At 43.4% G+C, this 19,370-nt stretch overlaps 1 protein-coding gene across 1 annotated transcript in view; it reads left to right on the top strand.

The window, feature by feature from the left end:
* Positions 1-5,301: 5,301 nt before the first annotated feature.
* Positions 5,302-19,370, top strand: part of LGALSL (galectin like) — a 38,915-nt gene continuing 24,846 nt past the window's right edge. The window contains exons 1-2 of the mRNA XM_018555734.1: positions 5,302-5,591; positions 17,256-17,327. Coding sequence (XP_018411236.1) covers positions 5,559-5,591; positions 17,256-17,327 — 105 coding nt within the window. The 5' untranslated portion in view covers positions 5,302-5,558. The remainder of the gene's footprint in view (positions 5,592-17,255; positions 17,328-19,370) is intronic.

Below are 19,370 nucleotides of genomic sequence, written 5' to 3'. Positions count from 1 at the left end.
GCCCCCCCTTCCAAGCCCCCCACACACTTAATACACTGCCCCCCAGCACATATAATAATAATAATAAACTTCCCCCCTTCCAAGCCCCCAGAACACATAATAAACTTCCTCCCTCCCAAGCCCCCTGCACACATATTAAACTTCCCCCTCCTCCCTCCCTCCAGCACACATAATAAACTTTCCCCCCTCTCTCCTTTACTTCCAAGCCCCCTCACCTGCTTGCATCTTGCAGGGATGAGGCACATCATCGTTCCCTGGTTATCTAGTGGTGATTAGTAAGGTCTAGCTCAGAACTGACAGAGCTCCGGCCTGAGCTGACAGGAGCAGCTCTGCGGTCTGCATCCGACAGAGATGCAGACCGGGTACCTGCTCCCGCAAGTCGGGCACGGTCCATGACCGTGTGCCCGACTTGTCAGCTGGCTGCGGACCACATAGTACTGGCTCACGGGCCGGAGTTGGGCCGCGGGCCGGTACTTTGAGACCCCTGTTGTAAAGGAATATTGTGAGTCATGCCCAGAGTGACAGTATTCTGTACCCATGCCCCATTGTCACAGCCCATGTGTGCCTTTGTCAATCATTCAAGTACTATTTTGAAAAACTGGCATGGATCTGGTAGATCCAGTTGTAAAATCTGTCTGCGGGAATCAGCATATACTGGTAACACTGGACTATACCACCCAATATCCTGAAGCCAAAACAATCGCTAAAGAACTTGTTCAGGTATTCAGTTGCTTGGGCATTCCAAAGGAAGTATAACTAGCGTGTTCTAAGGAACTGTTTAAGATCTCAAACCCCCGTCTACACCCTGATGGTCTGGTGGAAAAATTAAATAAGACCCTCAAGAGTATTTTAAGTAAAGTGGTAGACAGAGGTGGGGGAAAATTGAGATTTCTTATTGCCCTATGTACAGCTGTGCTGGAACTCCTGTGACAGGTGAGAGAGGAAGAGCAATCTCACTCTGGAGGGGGAGAAGGCTGCACACTGTTTATATGTGAAATTGGCGACATCGCCGATTTCACATGTAAACAAAAAATCGTCTGCCTCACTCTACATTCAGTCCTGCTTGTACAAAGCAGGACTGAATGTAGAGAGGGCAACTTCCCCACAAGGACACCGCTGCCGCCCCTCTGCATCCCTGCCGCCCCGGGCCTCAGTGGCCTTGTGGGGAATCCGGGCCTGCCTATTTACAGTACAAGAATATATATTGCATGGGGATTACTTCAACATGTGTTTCCGATTGTCAACAACATGCATAATATTTTGTGCGAAGAGCTAGAATCTACATGCACACATGCAAAAGCAAAATAAATGATACCATTTCTGCCACATGTGAATGAATAGACAAAACAAATAGACATTCAATACTGTTTTTTCAGACTGAAAAGTTTACAACACAGCTGATACTCTCCTGACCACTGCCGTGTGGAGCAGATGTCACTGCCGTGACATCCGTGTCCGTACAATTTTTTCCTCCATCACAATGCAATTACCGGACCCCAGGTCTGTCTATGGGGAATCGGATGTAAATGGAGTGTCCGTTTACATCAGATTTCCCCCAATCCTGCATAATCAGGTCAGTTGAAAAAGATTTCTGATCTGTTTGTTTTTCCAGAAATATTTGGGTTAACCAACATAGACTTACATTGGGCATCCGATCGGGTCCGCCTAAAAAACTGACAGGCAGACCCGATCGGACTGCCCGTGTGAAAGGTGCCTTAAAGGAGAACTATGAGGTTAGTGAAAATCACTCATCCTCATAGTTCGAGCCGAAGTGTGACAATGAAACTGTCACACGTCGGCTCAATAGATCAGGAAGTGAGCGAACACATACCGGCGCTCGCTTACTTCTCGATCATCTCCCGGCAGAGAGCCGTGACTGTCAGTCATGGCTCCCTGCAGGGATTTCCCCCTCCCCTCCAGCGCTGACTGGCGGAACGGACGGGGGAGGGTACAGCTGGCTCTGCCTCTAGATAGGCAGAGCCCGCTGTCACTCACGCAGCAGGGTGGCTCTAGACCAGGGGTCCTCAAACTTTTTAAACATGGGGCCAGTTCACTGTCCCTCAGACATTGCTGGGGGCCAGATCATAGTTTGAAAAACAGGGGGGGGCGTGGCTGTGGTGCCGCACCGTCACGCCCCCTCCCGTCCCAGAACAAAGGGGGAACGTTAGTGAGCAATTGCTGTGCGTTCCAGCAGCTGCTGCTCTGGTGTGAATAAGCCCTTACTTAGAGGGTATATATAAATATTTTTAACAACTTCTTTAACCACTTCAAGACCAGGTGTTTAGACCCCCTTCCTGGCCAGGCCATTTTTCAGTATTCAGCGCTGCGGTACTTTGACTGACGTTTATTCCGTCATGCAGCGCTGTACTGAAATGAATTTTATACCATTTTTTGGGGACAGATAGAGCTTTATTTCAGTGGTATTTAATCACCACTGGGGTTTTTATTTTTTACTATAATTAGGAAAAATTACAGAAAATTTGGGGGAAAAAAAGGTTTTTTTTAACATTATGTTAGGAAACATTTATTATTACCCAGTTTTTTGGTAAAATATAAAAGATCGGGTCACGTCGGGTAAATAGACACCAAACATGTCAAGCTTTAAAATTGCGCGCACCCGCGAAATCGCAGAAAATTACCGTACCCAAAATGTGTCTGAGCGGACGTCTAAAGACGCCCGCTCAGATCTAGAGAGCTCGGGCCGGCCGTTTTTTTACTACGGCCGGCCCGGAGGTGGTTAATAAACAAAAAATTTTTTTTTATACAATTCATTTTTCTTAGCCTGGAACATGTACTAGCATGATTTCTTATTAATTTTCTACAGCTCAAGTATTTGTTATTTATTACAATGAATGGGTATGTAGACTGCCCTGTCTTACATCTCTACAGTGGCGTGCAGCTTTGGGAGAGGCAAGGAGACTACATCACTTCATATCCCAGTTCTCTTCTTATTGGCCGCCCTACAAGAGCCTGTGCTGGCCTGCACCCAAAGTTGGAGTGGCGCAGCCGCACTGGCATTACGCTGCTAAAGGAACCAAGGCATTTGGTTTGCCTCGGCATACGCCCTGAGATGAAAGGGCGCAGCCGTGCAGGCCGAACACAGAAGCTGCCAAGCTTCCGGAACAGACTGTGTGTCTTCCCGGACCCCGCGGCCGGGCGATTTATTGCTGTATGTTGTTTAGGGCGGCTGGGCCTATTTTAACTGCTTGAAGGCCAGGTGTTAGATCCCCTTCCCATCCAGGCCATTTTTCAGTATTCAGCGATGCGGTACTTTGATTGACATTTATTCCGTCATGCAGCGCTGTACTGAAATGAATTTTATACCATTTTTTGGGGACACATAGAGCTTTCTTTTGGTGTTGTTTAATCACCACTGCGGGTTTTATTTTTTTACTATATTTTGGGAAAATTACAGAACATTTAAAAAAAAAAAAAGTTTTTGTTACATTGTGTTAGGAAACATTTATTATCACCCAATTTTTTGGTAAAACATAAAAGACGGGGTCACGTCGGGTAAATAGACACTAAACACGTCAAGCTTAAAAATTGCGCACAAAATTGACCATAGGCGACGCTTTAAAAACTTTTATAGCTCATCAGTTTAGTGTTATCAGTGATTGATGGCCCGGCTCTATAGCTGGCGGATCGCTTGTATGTTAACAGGCATCGCTGCCTGTTTCTTAAATTGACTGGATTTCCCGTTCGCGCGCGCAAGTGGGCGTGGCTTATCTAGAGAGCTCCCAGCCGCCCGTTTTTCTAAAACGGCCGGCCGGTGGTAGTAAAGGTAGGGAGGCTGAGGCTGGAGAATTTTTGTGTTTTGTATTGTAGTAAAGGTAGGGGCCTGCAGCCCCCCGGCCTTAACACCCGAACGGGCCGGGCCAAGGACCCTGGCGGGCTGGATGTGGCCCGCGGGCCATAGTTTGAGGACCCCTGCTCTAGACAGTAATGTCGGGATCCGTCCCGGCTGCGGCGGTAGTTTGAGGACCCCTGCTCTAGACAGTAATGTCGGGATCCGTCCCGGCTGCGGCGGTCACGGGAGGACGCTAGTAAATGTCCTCCCATGACCTTTAAGAGAACTATGGGGAAAAACACTTACCCCATAGTTCTCTTTAAAGCCTCATTCACACAGACATGCAGCATGCATGTCCAAGCAGAAAACTGCACCCTGGAATGACAGCTGGTGCATGTATCCCTATGACAAGATGCAGCTGAAGGCTGCTACATGCTGACCTGAAGTGACAGCGTGTCAGAGAGGAGAGCAGGTACAAACACTCAGCGATCAGTGATCGCTGAATGTTTGTAGATAATAGAGGACATGGTATGTTGACTGGTATGAGGACTGAGTGTAAGGCTCCCTCACATTGGTGGTCAGTGAAAGGCTCCCTCACATTGGTGGTCAGTGAAAGGCTTCCTCACATTGGTGGACAGTGAAAGGCTCCATCACATTGGTGGTCAGTGTAAGGCTTTCTCACATTGGTGGTCAGTGTAAGGCTCTCTCACATTGGTGGTCAGTGTAAGGCTCCCTCACATTGCTGGTCAGTGTAAGGCTCTCTCACATTGGTGGTCAGTGTAAGGCTTTCTCACATTGGTGGTCAGTGTAAGGCTCTCTCACATTGGTGGTCAGTGTAAGGCTTTCTCACATTGGTGGTCAGTGTAAGGCTCTCTCACATTGGTGGTCAGTGCAAGGCTCTCTCACATTGGTGGCCAGTGTAAGGCTCCCTTACATTGATGGTCAGTGAAAGGCCCCTTTACACTAAAGGTTTCCTTACACTGGTGACAGTGAAAGGTCCCCTTACATTATTATTATTTATGTGAGAGGCAGAGATTGCTCATTGGTCAAAGAACCCCTAGACACCTCTGGAGGAACCCTTGCGCTCCACAGAAGCCTGGATGATAAAAAGTCTGGCATGAGCAATAATCCAGCCGAAGCCTCTATACACAACATGAAGCACAAGCTGGGGGAGCTCGAGATGTCAAAATGAATCTTACTCTTTATTTAAAAGGAACCAACCTATAAGCAGTGTTGCAACTATTAAAGGGATGCAAATGATAAACTGCAGACACGTACAGAAAAGAGACAGAAAATAAGGACCCTGCCCAAAGGAGCTTACAATCATCCCAGGTACCAGGGCGAGCCTTTGGGTGTGAAGAACACCTCTACAGCAACAGTTTGTAATGGCATCTCCAGCCCCGTGATGCAATGTCCACAATCCCAGTCCTGACAGATGTGATGAAGCCTGAGTCAGGCAGACCTGAGAGAAGTGTTCCAGGGTGATGTGGGTGCAGCACCCTGGTGTCAGGGTAGGGCTTGCAATGAATAGAGGGTGCAGACAATCATCCCCAGCCTGCCAGCAGATCTCCAGTCCCTCCAGCTCCTCCTCCGCGATCACCGCCTCCCTCTCCTTGCCTGCTTGAAGGAGCTTTTCCCAATCTGCCAGGTCAGCCTCGGCTTCCTTGTGCCGTCATCCCCAGAGCTGAGACGGGCTCACAGCTGCCCTCCTTTCACCCAGCACCCTCCACCGGCCGATCCGATCCTGCTGCACCGCTGTACAGGCAAGATGGCGGGGTCCCTGGTAGAGAGGGAGACGATGGTAAGTGATCAGACTGAAGGTTCAGACCGGGGGGGACAAAGCTGGCAGGACGAGGTAGTCATCGTGGTCAGGGGGAGGGGCCCGGTTTGGCAGGATTAGTGCCCGTGTCACCCCCTCCAATGTCCTGCCATGTATCACCATCCACGTCCTCAGAGATACCTGTGGAAGAATGGGGCATTCCTCAGCTCAGGACATGGCATTGTGACATGGCAATGTTTACCATCATATACATTGATTTAGTTACCAGCATGTGCAGGGGGGGTCATCCATTGATATATTTACCATCATATACAGGGGAGGGCACCCATTGATTTATTTGCCATCATATACAGGGGGCCATCCAATTGATTTATTTACCATCATGCATAGGGATCATCCATTAATTTATTTACCATCATGCATAGAGTGGTCATCCATTTATTTATTTACCATCATGTTCAGGGTGTCATCCACTGATTTATTTACCATAATGGACAAGGGGGTCACCCATTGATTTATTTACCAGCATGGACAGGGTGTTCACCCATTGATTTATTTACCAGCATGGACAGAGGGGGCATCCATTGCTTTATTTACCAGCATGGACATCGGGGCATCCATTGATTTATTTACCAGCATGGACAAGGGGGTCAACCATTGATTTATTTACCAGGATGGGCAGGGTGTTCACCCATTGATTTATTTACCAGCATGGACAGGGTGTTCACCCATTGATTTATTTACCAGCATGGACATCGGGGCATCCATTGGTTTATTTACCATCATGTACAGGGTGGTCACCCATTGATTTATTTACCAGCACGGACAAGGGGGTCACCCATTGATTCATTTACCATCATGGACAGGGGGATCATACATTGATTTATTTACCAGCATGTACAGGGTGGTCACCCATTGATTTATTTACCATCATGGACAGGGTGGTCACCCATTGATTTATTTACCAGCATGTACAGGGTGGTCACCCATTGATTTATTTACCATCATGGACAGGGGGGTCACCCATTGATTTATTTACCAGCATGGACAGGGGGGTCACCCATTGATTTATTTACCAGCATGAGCAGGGGGGCAGGCATTCATTTATTTACCAGCATGGGCAGGGGGGTCATGCATTCATTTATTTACCAGCATGGGCAGGGGGGCATGCATTAATTTATTTACCAGCATGGGCAGGGGGGTCATGCATTCATTTATTTACCATCATGTACAGGAGGGCCATTCATTGCTGATGATCATCAAGACACTCTAATTATCACCAGTGACAGCTCTCATGTCTGTCTCTGTATATAGATGGGTAGCTGTCATTTATACAGGAAGTCTCTGTTTGTTTTTATTCATAGTGGTTCATGTGTGTTCAGAAGCCAACTCTACAACTATAGAAATGTGTACAAATAAACCTGGCCATTCAAATACACTGCGACCCATAGTAGTCATTCCTCATTCATCTTTGCTTGAATAAGCTCAATAGTATTAATTATACATGAACACCTTCCCACCTGTTGGACTCATATATGTAGGTGGGCTTTAATGCCAGGCTGCTGTATATATGTATATGGATATTCTGTGCCAGCACAGTGACGGAGCTGTACTGATCGCTATGGGTTATTGTTTACGATCGGGAGATAGTGGGATGGGTTATTGATTATGTGACCACTGCGATGGAAATCATATGGTCAGGAAGAACCCCTTTGACTTACGGCATGATGAACTTATTAGAGGGCCGGCAGGAGCTGGCAGCGAGGGGTAAAACTGGACATACAGGGCTACTCACTAAAGGGTGAAGAGTTTGGAGAACTCTCCAATTCAGCTCACTTTCCAGCTATGTTGTCCTAGAGTGTTCAATTCTCCTGCCTTCTCCACTCTCTTTACCCTTTAGTGAATAGGCCTGTTAGTCTCCATTCACACCCAGGTGTTTTGTCTCTCAAAGCTAAGCGTGACAACATGCTCAAGACAAGTAGTCCCATTCATTTCCCTGTTCACACCTGAGCGTTTTGTCACAAGTAGAAAAACACCTGTCACTGTAAAAAGTACATGATCTACTTTTTTGGCAGATTACAGAACTTTTTGGTCCCACAGACTTCAGTGGGCAACCTTGTGTGACAAAACACGTGACAAAATTCTCAGGTGTGAACAGGGGCCATAGAAATGAATAGGATTCCTTGTCTTGAGCGTTTTGTCGTGCCTAGGCTTTGAGTGACAAAATGCCTAGGTGTCAAAAGAGCAGTGTTAGCACTTCTGCCTTGCAGCACTGAGGGTCCCCGGTTCATATCCCGGTTTGGACTCTATATACAAGGAGTTTGCATGTTCTCCCTGTGTTTGTGTGGGTTTCGTCTGGTTACTCCGGTTTCCGCCCACACTCCACAGACATGCTGGAATGTTAATTGGCTCCTGTCTACATTGGCCCTGTATGCATGTGCAATAGAGACCTTAGATTGTAAGCTCCTGGAAGGCAGGGACTGATGTGAATACCTGTATTAATAATAAATAAATAACTATAGCCATAGCAGACCGTGCAAGTTCTATGGGGCCCAGGAGTACTGGGGGGCCAGCTAAGTGTGGTTGCACAGTGATCAGATTTATGCAGTCAAGAAAAGCATTTGGCAAATACGTATGGATAAAATAAATGTGTATGAAGTTTGGGACCTCTTTACGATTGCTATCTAAGCTAATAGTATTCTGTATTATCAGAGCAATTGGCTTGGAGCTGATATTAGACAGGGAGGGGGTGGGTTGTAGTTTTGCTATAGGTCTCCAGCACACATTGTTACGCCCCTGAACAAAACCTTGCGGGCCCATTGACAAGTTTCTGTTCATGTTACACAAAATAAAACAAGATCCCCAAAACAGAAGAAAGAATGGAGATCATTTTGAATTGCTATTCTTCAGCACTGTGTATTGCGTTGCATGTTCTGTCAATTGTTAATGTGTATTGTGTTGCATGTTGTGTCATGCGTTAATGTGCGTTGTGTAAGGCTCATTTTTAATGGGCTGCCAATGCACAAGAATGGACACAAAAAGGATGTGCAGCAGTTTTTCCTAAGCAGCGCACAGTAGGGAATTACCATGCATTGTTGTACGCTGCATTGGAACTGCGCCTCCTTAATGCGTTGCAGTTCCATTTAAAATACACAGCACCGTAATGTGCTTTAAGCTAACGCGCGTATTACCACACTGCAGAGCAAAACTGTATTTTGGCCCTTAGGGAATAAAAACAGACACATAGTAACCACCATAATAATGTGTCTGCTCTTATCTCCAGGTATAGGGCACATGTGGATTGGCAGTGTCATGTTGGGGACAGGAATGTAGTAGATCCCATCGCACTCCTGACCGGATAAAGCCCAAAAGAAAAACTGGGGGGTGCCAAAAGTGACCGCGGATGCCTCCGCACATCGACTGCAAATACCATAAAGTTGCTCGCACTCCGTTTGTAGATAGCAGTCAATCTCCTTTATTGACTGAACATAATGTCACATAAAGCGAAGATTCGGGACTGGTATTTGCATGTTGGGGACAGGGGGATGGGGTTCTTGGTATTGTGTAGCTCTGTGCAAGTGTTTACATTCCCAGCAAGCCAAACAAGCATAGGAATTTAGGGGATTTAATTGGCGGGATTGAACCCTTATGGTGCCCACCGTTCAGGCAGGCTTGTGTACAAGGACCTTGTTTACCTGCATTTGATTGCCATTTGAAAAGCACATGAAATGCAGGCCAGCAGATTCCCATATACCTCAATGGCCTGTGTGGATGACACTTCTGCTTACATGGACTTCTCTGGACGCAACGTTTTCTGTTTGCATTGTGGGCAAAGCCAATTAAACGCAGGTTTTTATGTTCAAACGCATGTCTTTGAACAGTGCTGCGTTCTAATGCAATCTTTTTTCCCCCCTCTCCAGGGTCACTTTAAGGGTAATGCCACACAAGCGGTTTTGTAGTAGTGATTTGTGTCGGCCTCAGAATCAGTCCGGTTACTGTTTTTGTTGCCAGGAATGATTTAACTGTCAGTGAATAGTAGCTGAGCGATTTACTTCTTGCAGCGTTTGGAGCAAGGCCAGGGTCAATACCTACTTATGTTATCCAATGAAGCTTCTACTGATCATGGCGCACCAGCTATGAATTGCCTCACAAAAAATTCAGATATGAAGCCACTTCAAAGTGGTTGGAGTAAAATGGCCCATACCATGCATGTACCACAGATGGTACCAGGCCAGCAGCACTCGTGTATACTATGGGGTTCATGGCCTGACACGTGTATATATTACAGCATGCATTTATCTATTTACATTGTAAGATGGTAAAATGAGTGAGCTCAAACCTTTTTTTTCTCTTGGTAAATTAATACATTTGATGGAATATGGGCACGTGCCAAAATTAGTTTTAGTAAATTATCATTATCATATATACACGCATACCCTGCATATTCATCTGTGTGTGTATAATGTATGCAGGTCATAGGCTGTGAACACTGACAGTTGTCTGGCAGCACTCAGGAGGAAGAGTTGGCTGAAAATTTCCACTACAGTCTACCTTTTTTCTGCAGACTTCCACAATGGTTCTTATCGCAAACCCGGAGGGCCAATTCACACCTCCACTTCATGGTAATGTGTACATGCAATGTGGTGCCATTCATTTTGACTACACCTGCGTTGTTGTGCACCGCAATGCAGGGTAGTGCTTTGCTGTTTGTAAAACAGGGTAGTGAGTTTTGGACAGACTGTGAAACATTGTGAATGTGCTGCCCTAACGCATTGCTTTTTAACGTGCAACATAACACGAGTTGTGTCAAAGAGTTAAATGGGCCATCAATGTTTCCCAGTTGAATAGGAACTGAAGTCTGAAAGCTGTGTCAAAAAAGGCAGGCAGAGGCCAAATGACTAGCTATCCACTTGTATTGCCTGTGGCTAATCTTTCCTCATTACTGACTAACCGTGCCTTGTTCTGCACAGTGTCTCTGTGTGGAGGTGGCCAGCTTGGTAGATGCAGGGCTTTGCTTCTACATGCCATATCCTCCAGCAAAGAGACTAGCAAAGTAGTGACATCTCACTCCAAATCTTCTGAGACTAACAGTCAGAGGCAACAGTGCCATAGATCTCACACTGTAGATATTCAGATATAAGGCTGTAATCACAGGGGAGCCTTGGCACACTCACCTACCAGGAAGTGCAATCCTGTTTCTCATAAGAAATTCAAGACAACATTTTAATTTTTGTTAGGGTACTGCCTATGCACAATTAACACTTCAAAACGTTCCCCATAACACGGCAAATCTTCACCATTTTCCTCTCCACTTTAAGAATAGCCATCAGCCCTCATCACCGTCTGAGAATTACTGAAGGCTGAAGCTGGCCATTCACTGTTCTATTTTTTTTTTGATGGTAAACAGAGTGGATGGACGAACTTTCTGCTGGGTTATTGTATTCTGACATTGTGTGCTGCTCTCAGAATACCCAAACAAACGGCTGCCGTCACTATTCGCCCCAAAATTTTGCATTTGGCTCCATCGATTTTCTGATTAAAGCATTTTGGCCGGACGACAGGGCCACCCACTGAGGTTCACTCAATGTGGACAGCGTGGAATTTCAATTCCATTGGACGGCACTGCTATTTTCTTGTAGCCCGCTATGGCCGTCAGTTACACTAAGAACATTTTGGCATCAGTGCTACTGCTGTACATAAAACTAAACATCTCTAACCATTTAATTTTGATTTCTTCTATTGTAATGTATCCCCTTGGGACAGCCTGCAGTGGAAGTTAGACCTAAAAAAGATGTCAGGAATAAATTGAGTTTTGCTATGGTGGGTATGCTAAGTGTTTTATTTGGTTACATGGTTTGTAAAGCTTAGATTGTAGTAGCTGGTTTCACATTATTATTTAATGCTCAAATACCCCAGAGGAAAATAACACTATTTACCACTGCAGTCAGAGTGTTGTCAGTGGCTCACATAGAAAACATTTTTCCTACTGGATAAAATCTCCATCAATCACTCCTTCACCTGCATGTATAACCTCAGCTCTGTGCCACCAGCCACAGTTCAGTATTTTATTTATGCTAGCTGCTCCCTCCCTTGGAATCTTCAGTAGCTCAGTCATGGTGACATTTCCAGCAGCAATGACCCCGAAGCAATATCACAGCCCTTCCTTTTTAGATCTGATCCTTCTCTCTGCATTGATGGATGCCATGTGGTTCCCCTAGCAGAACCCTGATAGTCCACCTAGGGCCACCTAGGGCCAATTGCTTAAAGTAGAGTTAAGGTCTGGGCATTTTTTACCTTAATGCATTATCTGCATTAGGGTAAAAACAGCCTAGCACCTTTTTTCTACCCCAGTCCCCCCCACACTTACCTGTCAGCTGCGCTCATCCACGCCGCCGGTCCCGAAGCGATCCTCTGTACCCTGAACTTACGGGTTGTGGGGGAGGATACTGATGGCAGAGAAGCCATAGGCTCCTTCTGCCATCAATCAAAGAGGCAAGGGGCGTGGCCTGCCACAGGGCTGTGTGTGTCTATGGACGCACACAGCCCCTGCGGGCACGAGCGTGCACGGGTGCCTCCATTAGAAACGATAGTGGCACCCGTGCAGGGGGGTGGGGGGAAGAGCATGGCGGGGACACACTAGAAAACAAGGAAAGAAGTACTTTTAAAGAAAAAGCGCAACATCCTCCAGCAAAGGAGGGTCCACTTAAAGGAGAAATAAAAAAAAAAATCTTGGCTTTAATATCACTTTAAGCAGTATGCTCACCCCTGGAGGTGAAACAATATTTGTTATTTTGTAAGCCTTTATTCTCAAGTCTAGTTAGACATTGTTTTGGAACGTTTTATGGTATAAGACTGCTGACGGAAAATATTTTAACAGCTTCAAGACATCCCCTTATTGAGCATAACAATCCACATTTTTCGGACGTGCTAATTATTGTTCTATTGTTTTGTGTTTTTCATGTTTGGTTGGTATATTTTTATTGTATTGGTTACTTGGAATTGTCACACTTGTTTAATATTCCCTTGCTTAATTAAACTGTAAAAATTAAATCAGTCTCTTTTTCCCAGGGCTGGGCTCTCCGAATTGCATAAATAATTCATAATCTGATGAGTAAGTAGAAGTGCATTTGTATCTGCAAGACTTCAAAAAGACATAGAAAGCCTGTAAATATACAATTTTCTAAATAAAAGATATGATTTTCTCGTATCCCATGGTCTTTTTGAATAAGACAACTTGGCTGATTCATATATTAATTTTGGCAAGACTTAGGGGCCTATTCACGAAGCAGCCGAAGGATCTAGCCGTAGCTTCGGCCCCAGGACCCCTTTGGTTCAGTAGAACAGAAGGGCTGCTGTACGGGCTATTCACTATAGCCCGTACAGCTCCCGAACTTGCTATTCACTATAGCCTGTACAGTCCGTACAGCTCCCGAACGCATATGCCTCGGCTGAGCCGCGCTGAAAGCCGAAGCTGGCCGAGCGGCCGTCCATTGGCCGGCCGACAGCCTGCTTCTGACAGCTGGTCAGAGCCAGCCATGATCTTACGGCTGGCTCCGGTCACTTGCAGAGAGATCAGCATCCCTGGTTACCAGCTAACCAGGGACACTGATCTCCAGACAGCCTAACTTTCCCTGGCGCTCCGGGAGTCTCCCGCTCCCGGCCGCCAAGGAGAGAAAGACTGCTTTTTCTTTTTTTTTCTTATTCTGACACGGAGCCGTGTCAGAATAGAAAAAAAACTAAAACATTTTTGGCCATAGGAATGCATTGCTAGATTCCCATTGGCTATTTCAATTTGCCATAGCCAATAGCAAACTAGCATTGCACCCGCCCTCTGCTGCAGTTCTCCATCAGATCCACCACTACTGATTGACAGCAGCAGAGGGCGGGTACAATGCTAGTTTGCTATTGGCTATTGCAAATTTAAATAGCCAATAGGAATCTAGCAATGCATTCCTATGGCCAAAAATTATTATTTTTTTTCTATTCTGACATGGCTCAGTGTCAGAATAAGAAAAAAAAAGAAAAAGCAGTGTTTCTCTCCTTGACGGCCGGGAGCGGGAGACTCCCGGAGTGCCCGGGAGAGTTAGGCTTTTTTTCTTTCTTTCTTTTTTTTGACGGCAGCAGCTTCGTTTACAAGTACTCATGAAAATGCCTGGTATCGTCCCCGATACTGATACTAGTATCAGTATCGGGACATCCCTAGTTGTAGCATTAAGCCAAGAGGTGGGGACATGCATGACAGATACACATAGCCAAGAAAAAGTAATATATTCATTGAGTTGGGATAACTACTGTACAAGTCTATTAATGAGTTGAATGGAAAACATAAGTGCTGTTTATATTGGAGCTGAACACAGTGCAAGGAGAATAGTGTGCCATCCTGGCATTTTATTATATATTTATAAAGGCTGTCATTGTACTAAATGCATTCTTTTTTTGGTTTTGTCAAAAAAGTAGTTTGTGATTAAAAAATTCAGTGAAACAGTCTGTGGGCTGTAGTGGCACTTTATTATTTGTGAAAATATGTGTGAATTTTAGTTGTCTCACTTCGGTGTCAAAGAATGACACTTGGACAGTCATGTGACCACTGCAATTCTGCACATTTAAATGGCTCATTTAAGTGTATTTGTTGTGATTACTTATTTTATGTATGGGCTTGTACATGTGAGATCTTTATCCATCTTATCCTTATCCATCTGGTGTTTCAGTTTGAAGCACCTATGATGGAGTTCCCTTCAGGTCTTCCCTGGAGTAAGCCATTAAAGAGGATGACGGTTGCTGGATTAATGGGAACAGACAGAGCAGAACACATTCATTTTAGAATGTTAGTACATTGTAGAACAAAAGGAAGCAAACAATGCTAAAAGTCATGTGTACTGAGCTATTCATACATTTTACATAAAAAACACAAATAGTTTTTGCTATCATGTAAACACACACAAAAAAAGCATAATTATAATTCTCAGGTACTGCCAGCAAAAGCTATGCACAAAGATATACATTAGTGATGTCCCAAGGCATGCGGTACTCCTAAAGGACTTTCTTTCATTCTAATTACAACTACACTCAACACATCTGAACTGCATGTATATAAACTGTTCCACCCGTATATGATCAGAAGAGCAACCACCTTATTCCATTATAAAACTTGCTCACCTTTACTGTATGTCCTGTCTGCTTATGGTCCAGTCATACTTCCTATCAAGGGCTCCTTGTAAGTTTTCTCCAAAGGATCAGGACGCCTGCCTAGGAAATGAAATCAGCAAGATAGACCTTCTGTAAAGTGTCCCCCATATATTCAAAAGAATAAACCCATAGTTTAATACAGGTCAAACTTCATTTATATAAACTGCTCCACCTGTATATGACCATAAGAGTGACCACCTTATTCTGGATTCAAAGCGACAGACACTCTCTGAAGTGTTCCCCATGAATTCAGCCACTCCAACCACTAAAGTATATCCCATTGATGCATGCTGCCAACACATGGGTCAGTTATTAGCATCTCAGGGCTGGAATGACCTGGCAAATGACATCTACAACATTCAGACATCCCCAGTTTGTGTGTAAAAATTTGGGTAACTTTCTCTATTATATTTCCTATACATGTGTACTAATTCTTCTGAGAAAACATAGAAGTCCTCTGGTAGGGCAGGGGAAGTGTGCCTAGTAATATGCAAATACCAACTTTCAGAAAGTTGTTATTGTATAATATTTTGATGGGGTTCCATTGACGCACCATAGAGATAGGCAGCACAGTGAAAGTTGGGGCATGCACTAAGAGGTTCACTTTAATGATGAAAGCCGTCTCGACCCCTTTACATTTTCTGCTGTCTCCTAGCTTAGACTGATTAGCTCCTGGTCTATTATTAGTTTGTCCAAACCTGCATTAGTAAAACAAGGTCTTGAGCGATCACATGATCTTCGTAGCATTTGTACCAAGGAAAGTAGTACTTTGTTTTGTTTTTTTTAAATTTGTGGCAAGTGGATAGTGGCCTTCATTCATGATCACTTAGCTTTTACTTTCCTATCAGTCCTATGTTGACATAAAGGCCTATATCACAAATGTTATTTTGAATGTCACTTTCTTTTACTCAGGATCATATTGCATGTGCTATGATCTGACAGAGCAGGTGCAAAGGTGGAGAATGCCTCTTATCTTTCCAGTATGCCGGCCCTATCTGCTTTAGAGTATATGGAAGGTCATACAGTCACAATCTGCAAAGCAAGGAAAAAACAAACACTGCACTCTCTGTAATGCCCCTTCTCTGAGAAGGTTTATTCTGGTACTGACTTTAAAGGGAAACTCCTTAAACAATGTTGTAACTTCAATTTATTTTTTTATCTTCAATTACACTCTCTGTTTTGATTTAGTATTATACTATTTCAGTCTGCAGTTGCCAAAAAAAATCAAACTCATTTGTCTTGTGACAATAGCAGGAATTACATCCCTGGACTCTCACATTTGGCTTGCTTCTTTTCCTGAATGTCTACACCAGGAGTAGGCAACCTTGGCACTCCAGCTGTTGTGGAACCACAAGTGAATGCTGAGGTTGTCTACCCCTGGTCTACACAGAGTTACTAAAATGCTAGGAGTGGGTAGATCTTTCCACTTAGTACTTCACTTCAGCAAATGTCGGCATGGTCTACCTCATTATTTACAGAATATAATCATTTAGGCATCTGCAGTAAAGTTCAGAAAAATGTGTATGATTAAGGGGATTTTTTACAAACTGGATTTGACCGCATACATTTTCACTGACTTTTTGTTTATAGTATTCATTATATATGTTCACAGAGGGGAACATAATCTTGGTTGTGTATTCTTTTATGGAATATTGAGGTTGTACAGAAACTAGGGATAGAACATGGGATTCATGGACTTCCATCATTAACTACGTCTTTGAGTTCAGTTGCCTTACACTTTTGTGAATATCTTCTGCCGGGCTTTGGTCATAATGGAACACCAACATTAAAGTAAAACATAAAAAGTAAACATGTATTTTTAATATTTTGGGATTATGAAACAAATATATTCAAAATTTTAAATATTGTGTAGTATGGTGGGTCCACTAATTTGGAATCCTATTTACCCTTGTACACTATAGCTGTTTGGGCTTTATATAACAACACCTTAAAATAGGTTTGCATAGCACTGTTAAGATATGCGTGAAGCTTAAAGCTCAACCAAAGTCACAGAAATAGATTTGTAGTCAGATTGACATCATATCAATAGGCTTCATATTCATGGTCTTACCTCTATTTTCCTGCTACAGCAGGCCTAACATGCATCTCTCTTCCTCTGCTATACATGTCCATGTGAGGACACTTGTGCTGAGAGGTGTGGATGTGACTCAGTTATGCCAGCATGGAGCACTTGAAGGGGAGGATAGAAAGCAGCATTTTCACTAAGAGAAAAATACGTTTAAGTAATTTCCATGCATAAATAAGTCATAAATTATAACATTCAGGTTTACGTGAAGAGATAAAGAGATAAAACAGTATAAGATTTCAATTGGACTTTAACAGAAAAGAAAACAGTAGGCCTAGTCTCTGAGTATTATAATAGTCTAGGGTCAAATGTACAGTGCATTGTAAAGAAATACATTGGGGGTACACTTATTTATGGAAAGGTAATTCACTCATAATATAGATACTGACATATGTTATGTTTTCCCTTTGTAGCAGTTGGACAGCAGGCATTTAAGCAGTCCATTGGGTTCTCCTGTTCAAGCAGAGGTCTATTTTCCACGACTGGTAAGTTCTTGTCTACATTTTTTTAAAAATACCTATAGAACTATCTAATCAAGGTTTGTTTCTCTGAAAAATAAGGTTGTCATTATTTAAAGGATCCAGGTTTTTGGACTGTCCCTTTTTCCTGCATGCTGGTGGATAGGTGGTTTTAGAAATGGACAATGACTCTACAAAGTCCTTCATGCCTTTTGTTCAGTAGAATTTAGACAGCTTGCAAGCTATAACTTTGACTAGATATCCAATTCAAATGTGCCTTAAATAAAGATCAAGTTTTCCTATTTGTAATCACTACCTCAGTTCCAAGTCCATACCTGTTGATCCTGCCAGTGCTGCTGCTGTGTTGGGGTGAGAACACCACATTAACGCTGTTGAATTTGCAGCATTGTCAGTCCTTTGATACTCTTATTCCTTGTCATCATATCGCTGCATCCATCTTAATAGAGGGGTTGCTGGCCAGCAGACACTTTACTTACTCTTCCGCCGCTCCTCCCATCCTCTCAGCGTCATTAGACAGGAAGATGAGAGAGAATGCTATCTCTAGTCACGAGACTATGGTTAAAAAAAGTTATTTATTTGCTGAGTAAACCATGCTGAATACCATTAATAATGAAGAACTTAGTGATATATATATTAGTTGAGGAGACTTTATGGAGACTTGGCGTCTACTTTAAGTGCATCTTTACGGTGATCTCCCAAAAAGCAAGTACATAAATAAACGAACTGGATACACCCTGCATACTGTCAGTCCACCCCAAAGTGAAATTTCAACCAAAGATTCAGTCTACAGGCCGGATCACCTGAGGCTTAATTATTGGTAACACCAGCAGCCTCTGTAGCTTTCAGCTCTTCTGCCCACCTTAAAGTCTCTCTCCATCTGGGTATTGTCATGCTTCCTGCTGCATTCTTGTAAAAATAAATGTTATACCCAATAGGGAGAAAAGCACCCCTGTAGTGACCCTCACACCTGTGCAGACCTGGGATCTCCAGAGATCTTACCACATTTGTATTTCTTATCATTTTCATTCATGTTATAGGGATATAAAAGGAAACATCTCACAACTTTTTAAGAGGAAAATGTCAGAGCCAACACAATGACAATCTCTACATCATTTTAGCATGATGGGCCAAATGACAAACCCTTCATTTTTATTTTGATTTAGGTCAATTGCCTTCCTACCTGAGAGAGGCTGAGTTCTTAGCAGTACTAAGCTGATGCAAAAGTCCTAAGTTTACCACACCTGTAAGGTTCCAGTTGTGATTTATAATGATTGTTATTTGTATGGCTGATGAATCATATGTAATCTTTCATAAACTGATTCAGAAAAACAATCATTACAATCTATGAACAATCATTTTCATAGAATAGGGATGCTGGAAAATACAATGGAAGTCGACCAAATTGATATTTTCTTTCTTGTGCTAAATGATAATTTTTAGGCAACACATTGTTTAGAATGATTCATCTATGATCAATTAATTTGATGATTTTGTACATGGCTAGCATGGATCTCTTTTGCTGTTTCTGCTGTTAAGAAGACAACAACCATACTATCAGGATAGGACTGTCACGATGTCCATTGCAACAAATTACGGCTTCATTTGTTGCTGGCTGGTTGTTATTGGTAACAACTGCACTATTTTTTTAAAAGGTGATCCCTATTGTGTTCCAAATAATACAGTGAAACTGCATAGTGTGTTTTGTCTGTTGGTGAAGCTTACATACATTATATAAAACTGGTTTCTTCAGTACTTCATTTGGAACCTATATAATCTCTATTTTGTGTTAGAGATTTCTACTGTAATTTGCTTTGAACGTATAGAGGTAATTGGTATTGTAAGTATTGGTTATCTGATGTCCTAGACAACCTTAACAGAAACCTTTCAGGATAGGAATATTTTTTAAAGTATCACAAAGATAATTTACCTTCACATCCTCAAATCAGCTAAGCACTTCAGGGCTATTCAGCTGTCATCCAGGAGGTTCCCAGCAAGCTTGTGCCAATTTAAAAACAAAAAAGAGAGAGACAATTTAGAGGCAATTCTCTT

Source organism: Nanorana parkeri, unplaced genomic scaffold (assembly GCF_000935625.1).
Source record: "Nanorana parkeri isolate BGI_ZX_2015 unplaced genomic scaffold, ASM93562v1 scaffold11, whole genome shotgun sequence".
NCBI classification, from domain to species: Eukaryota; Metazoa; Chordata; class Amphibia; order Anura; family Dicroglossidae; genus Nanorana; species Nanorana parkeri.
Note: the sequence above shows the minus strand (reverse complement) of the source record. Positions and strands in the feature narration are given on the sequence as shown.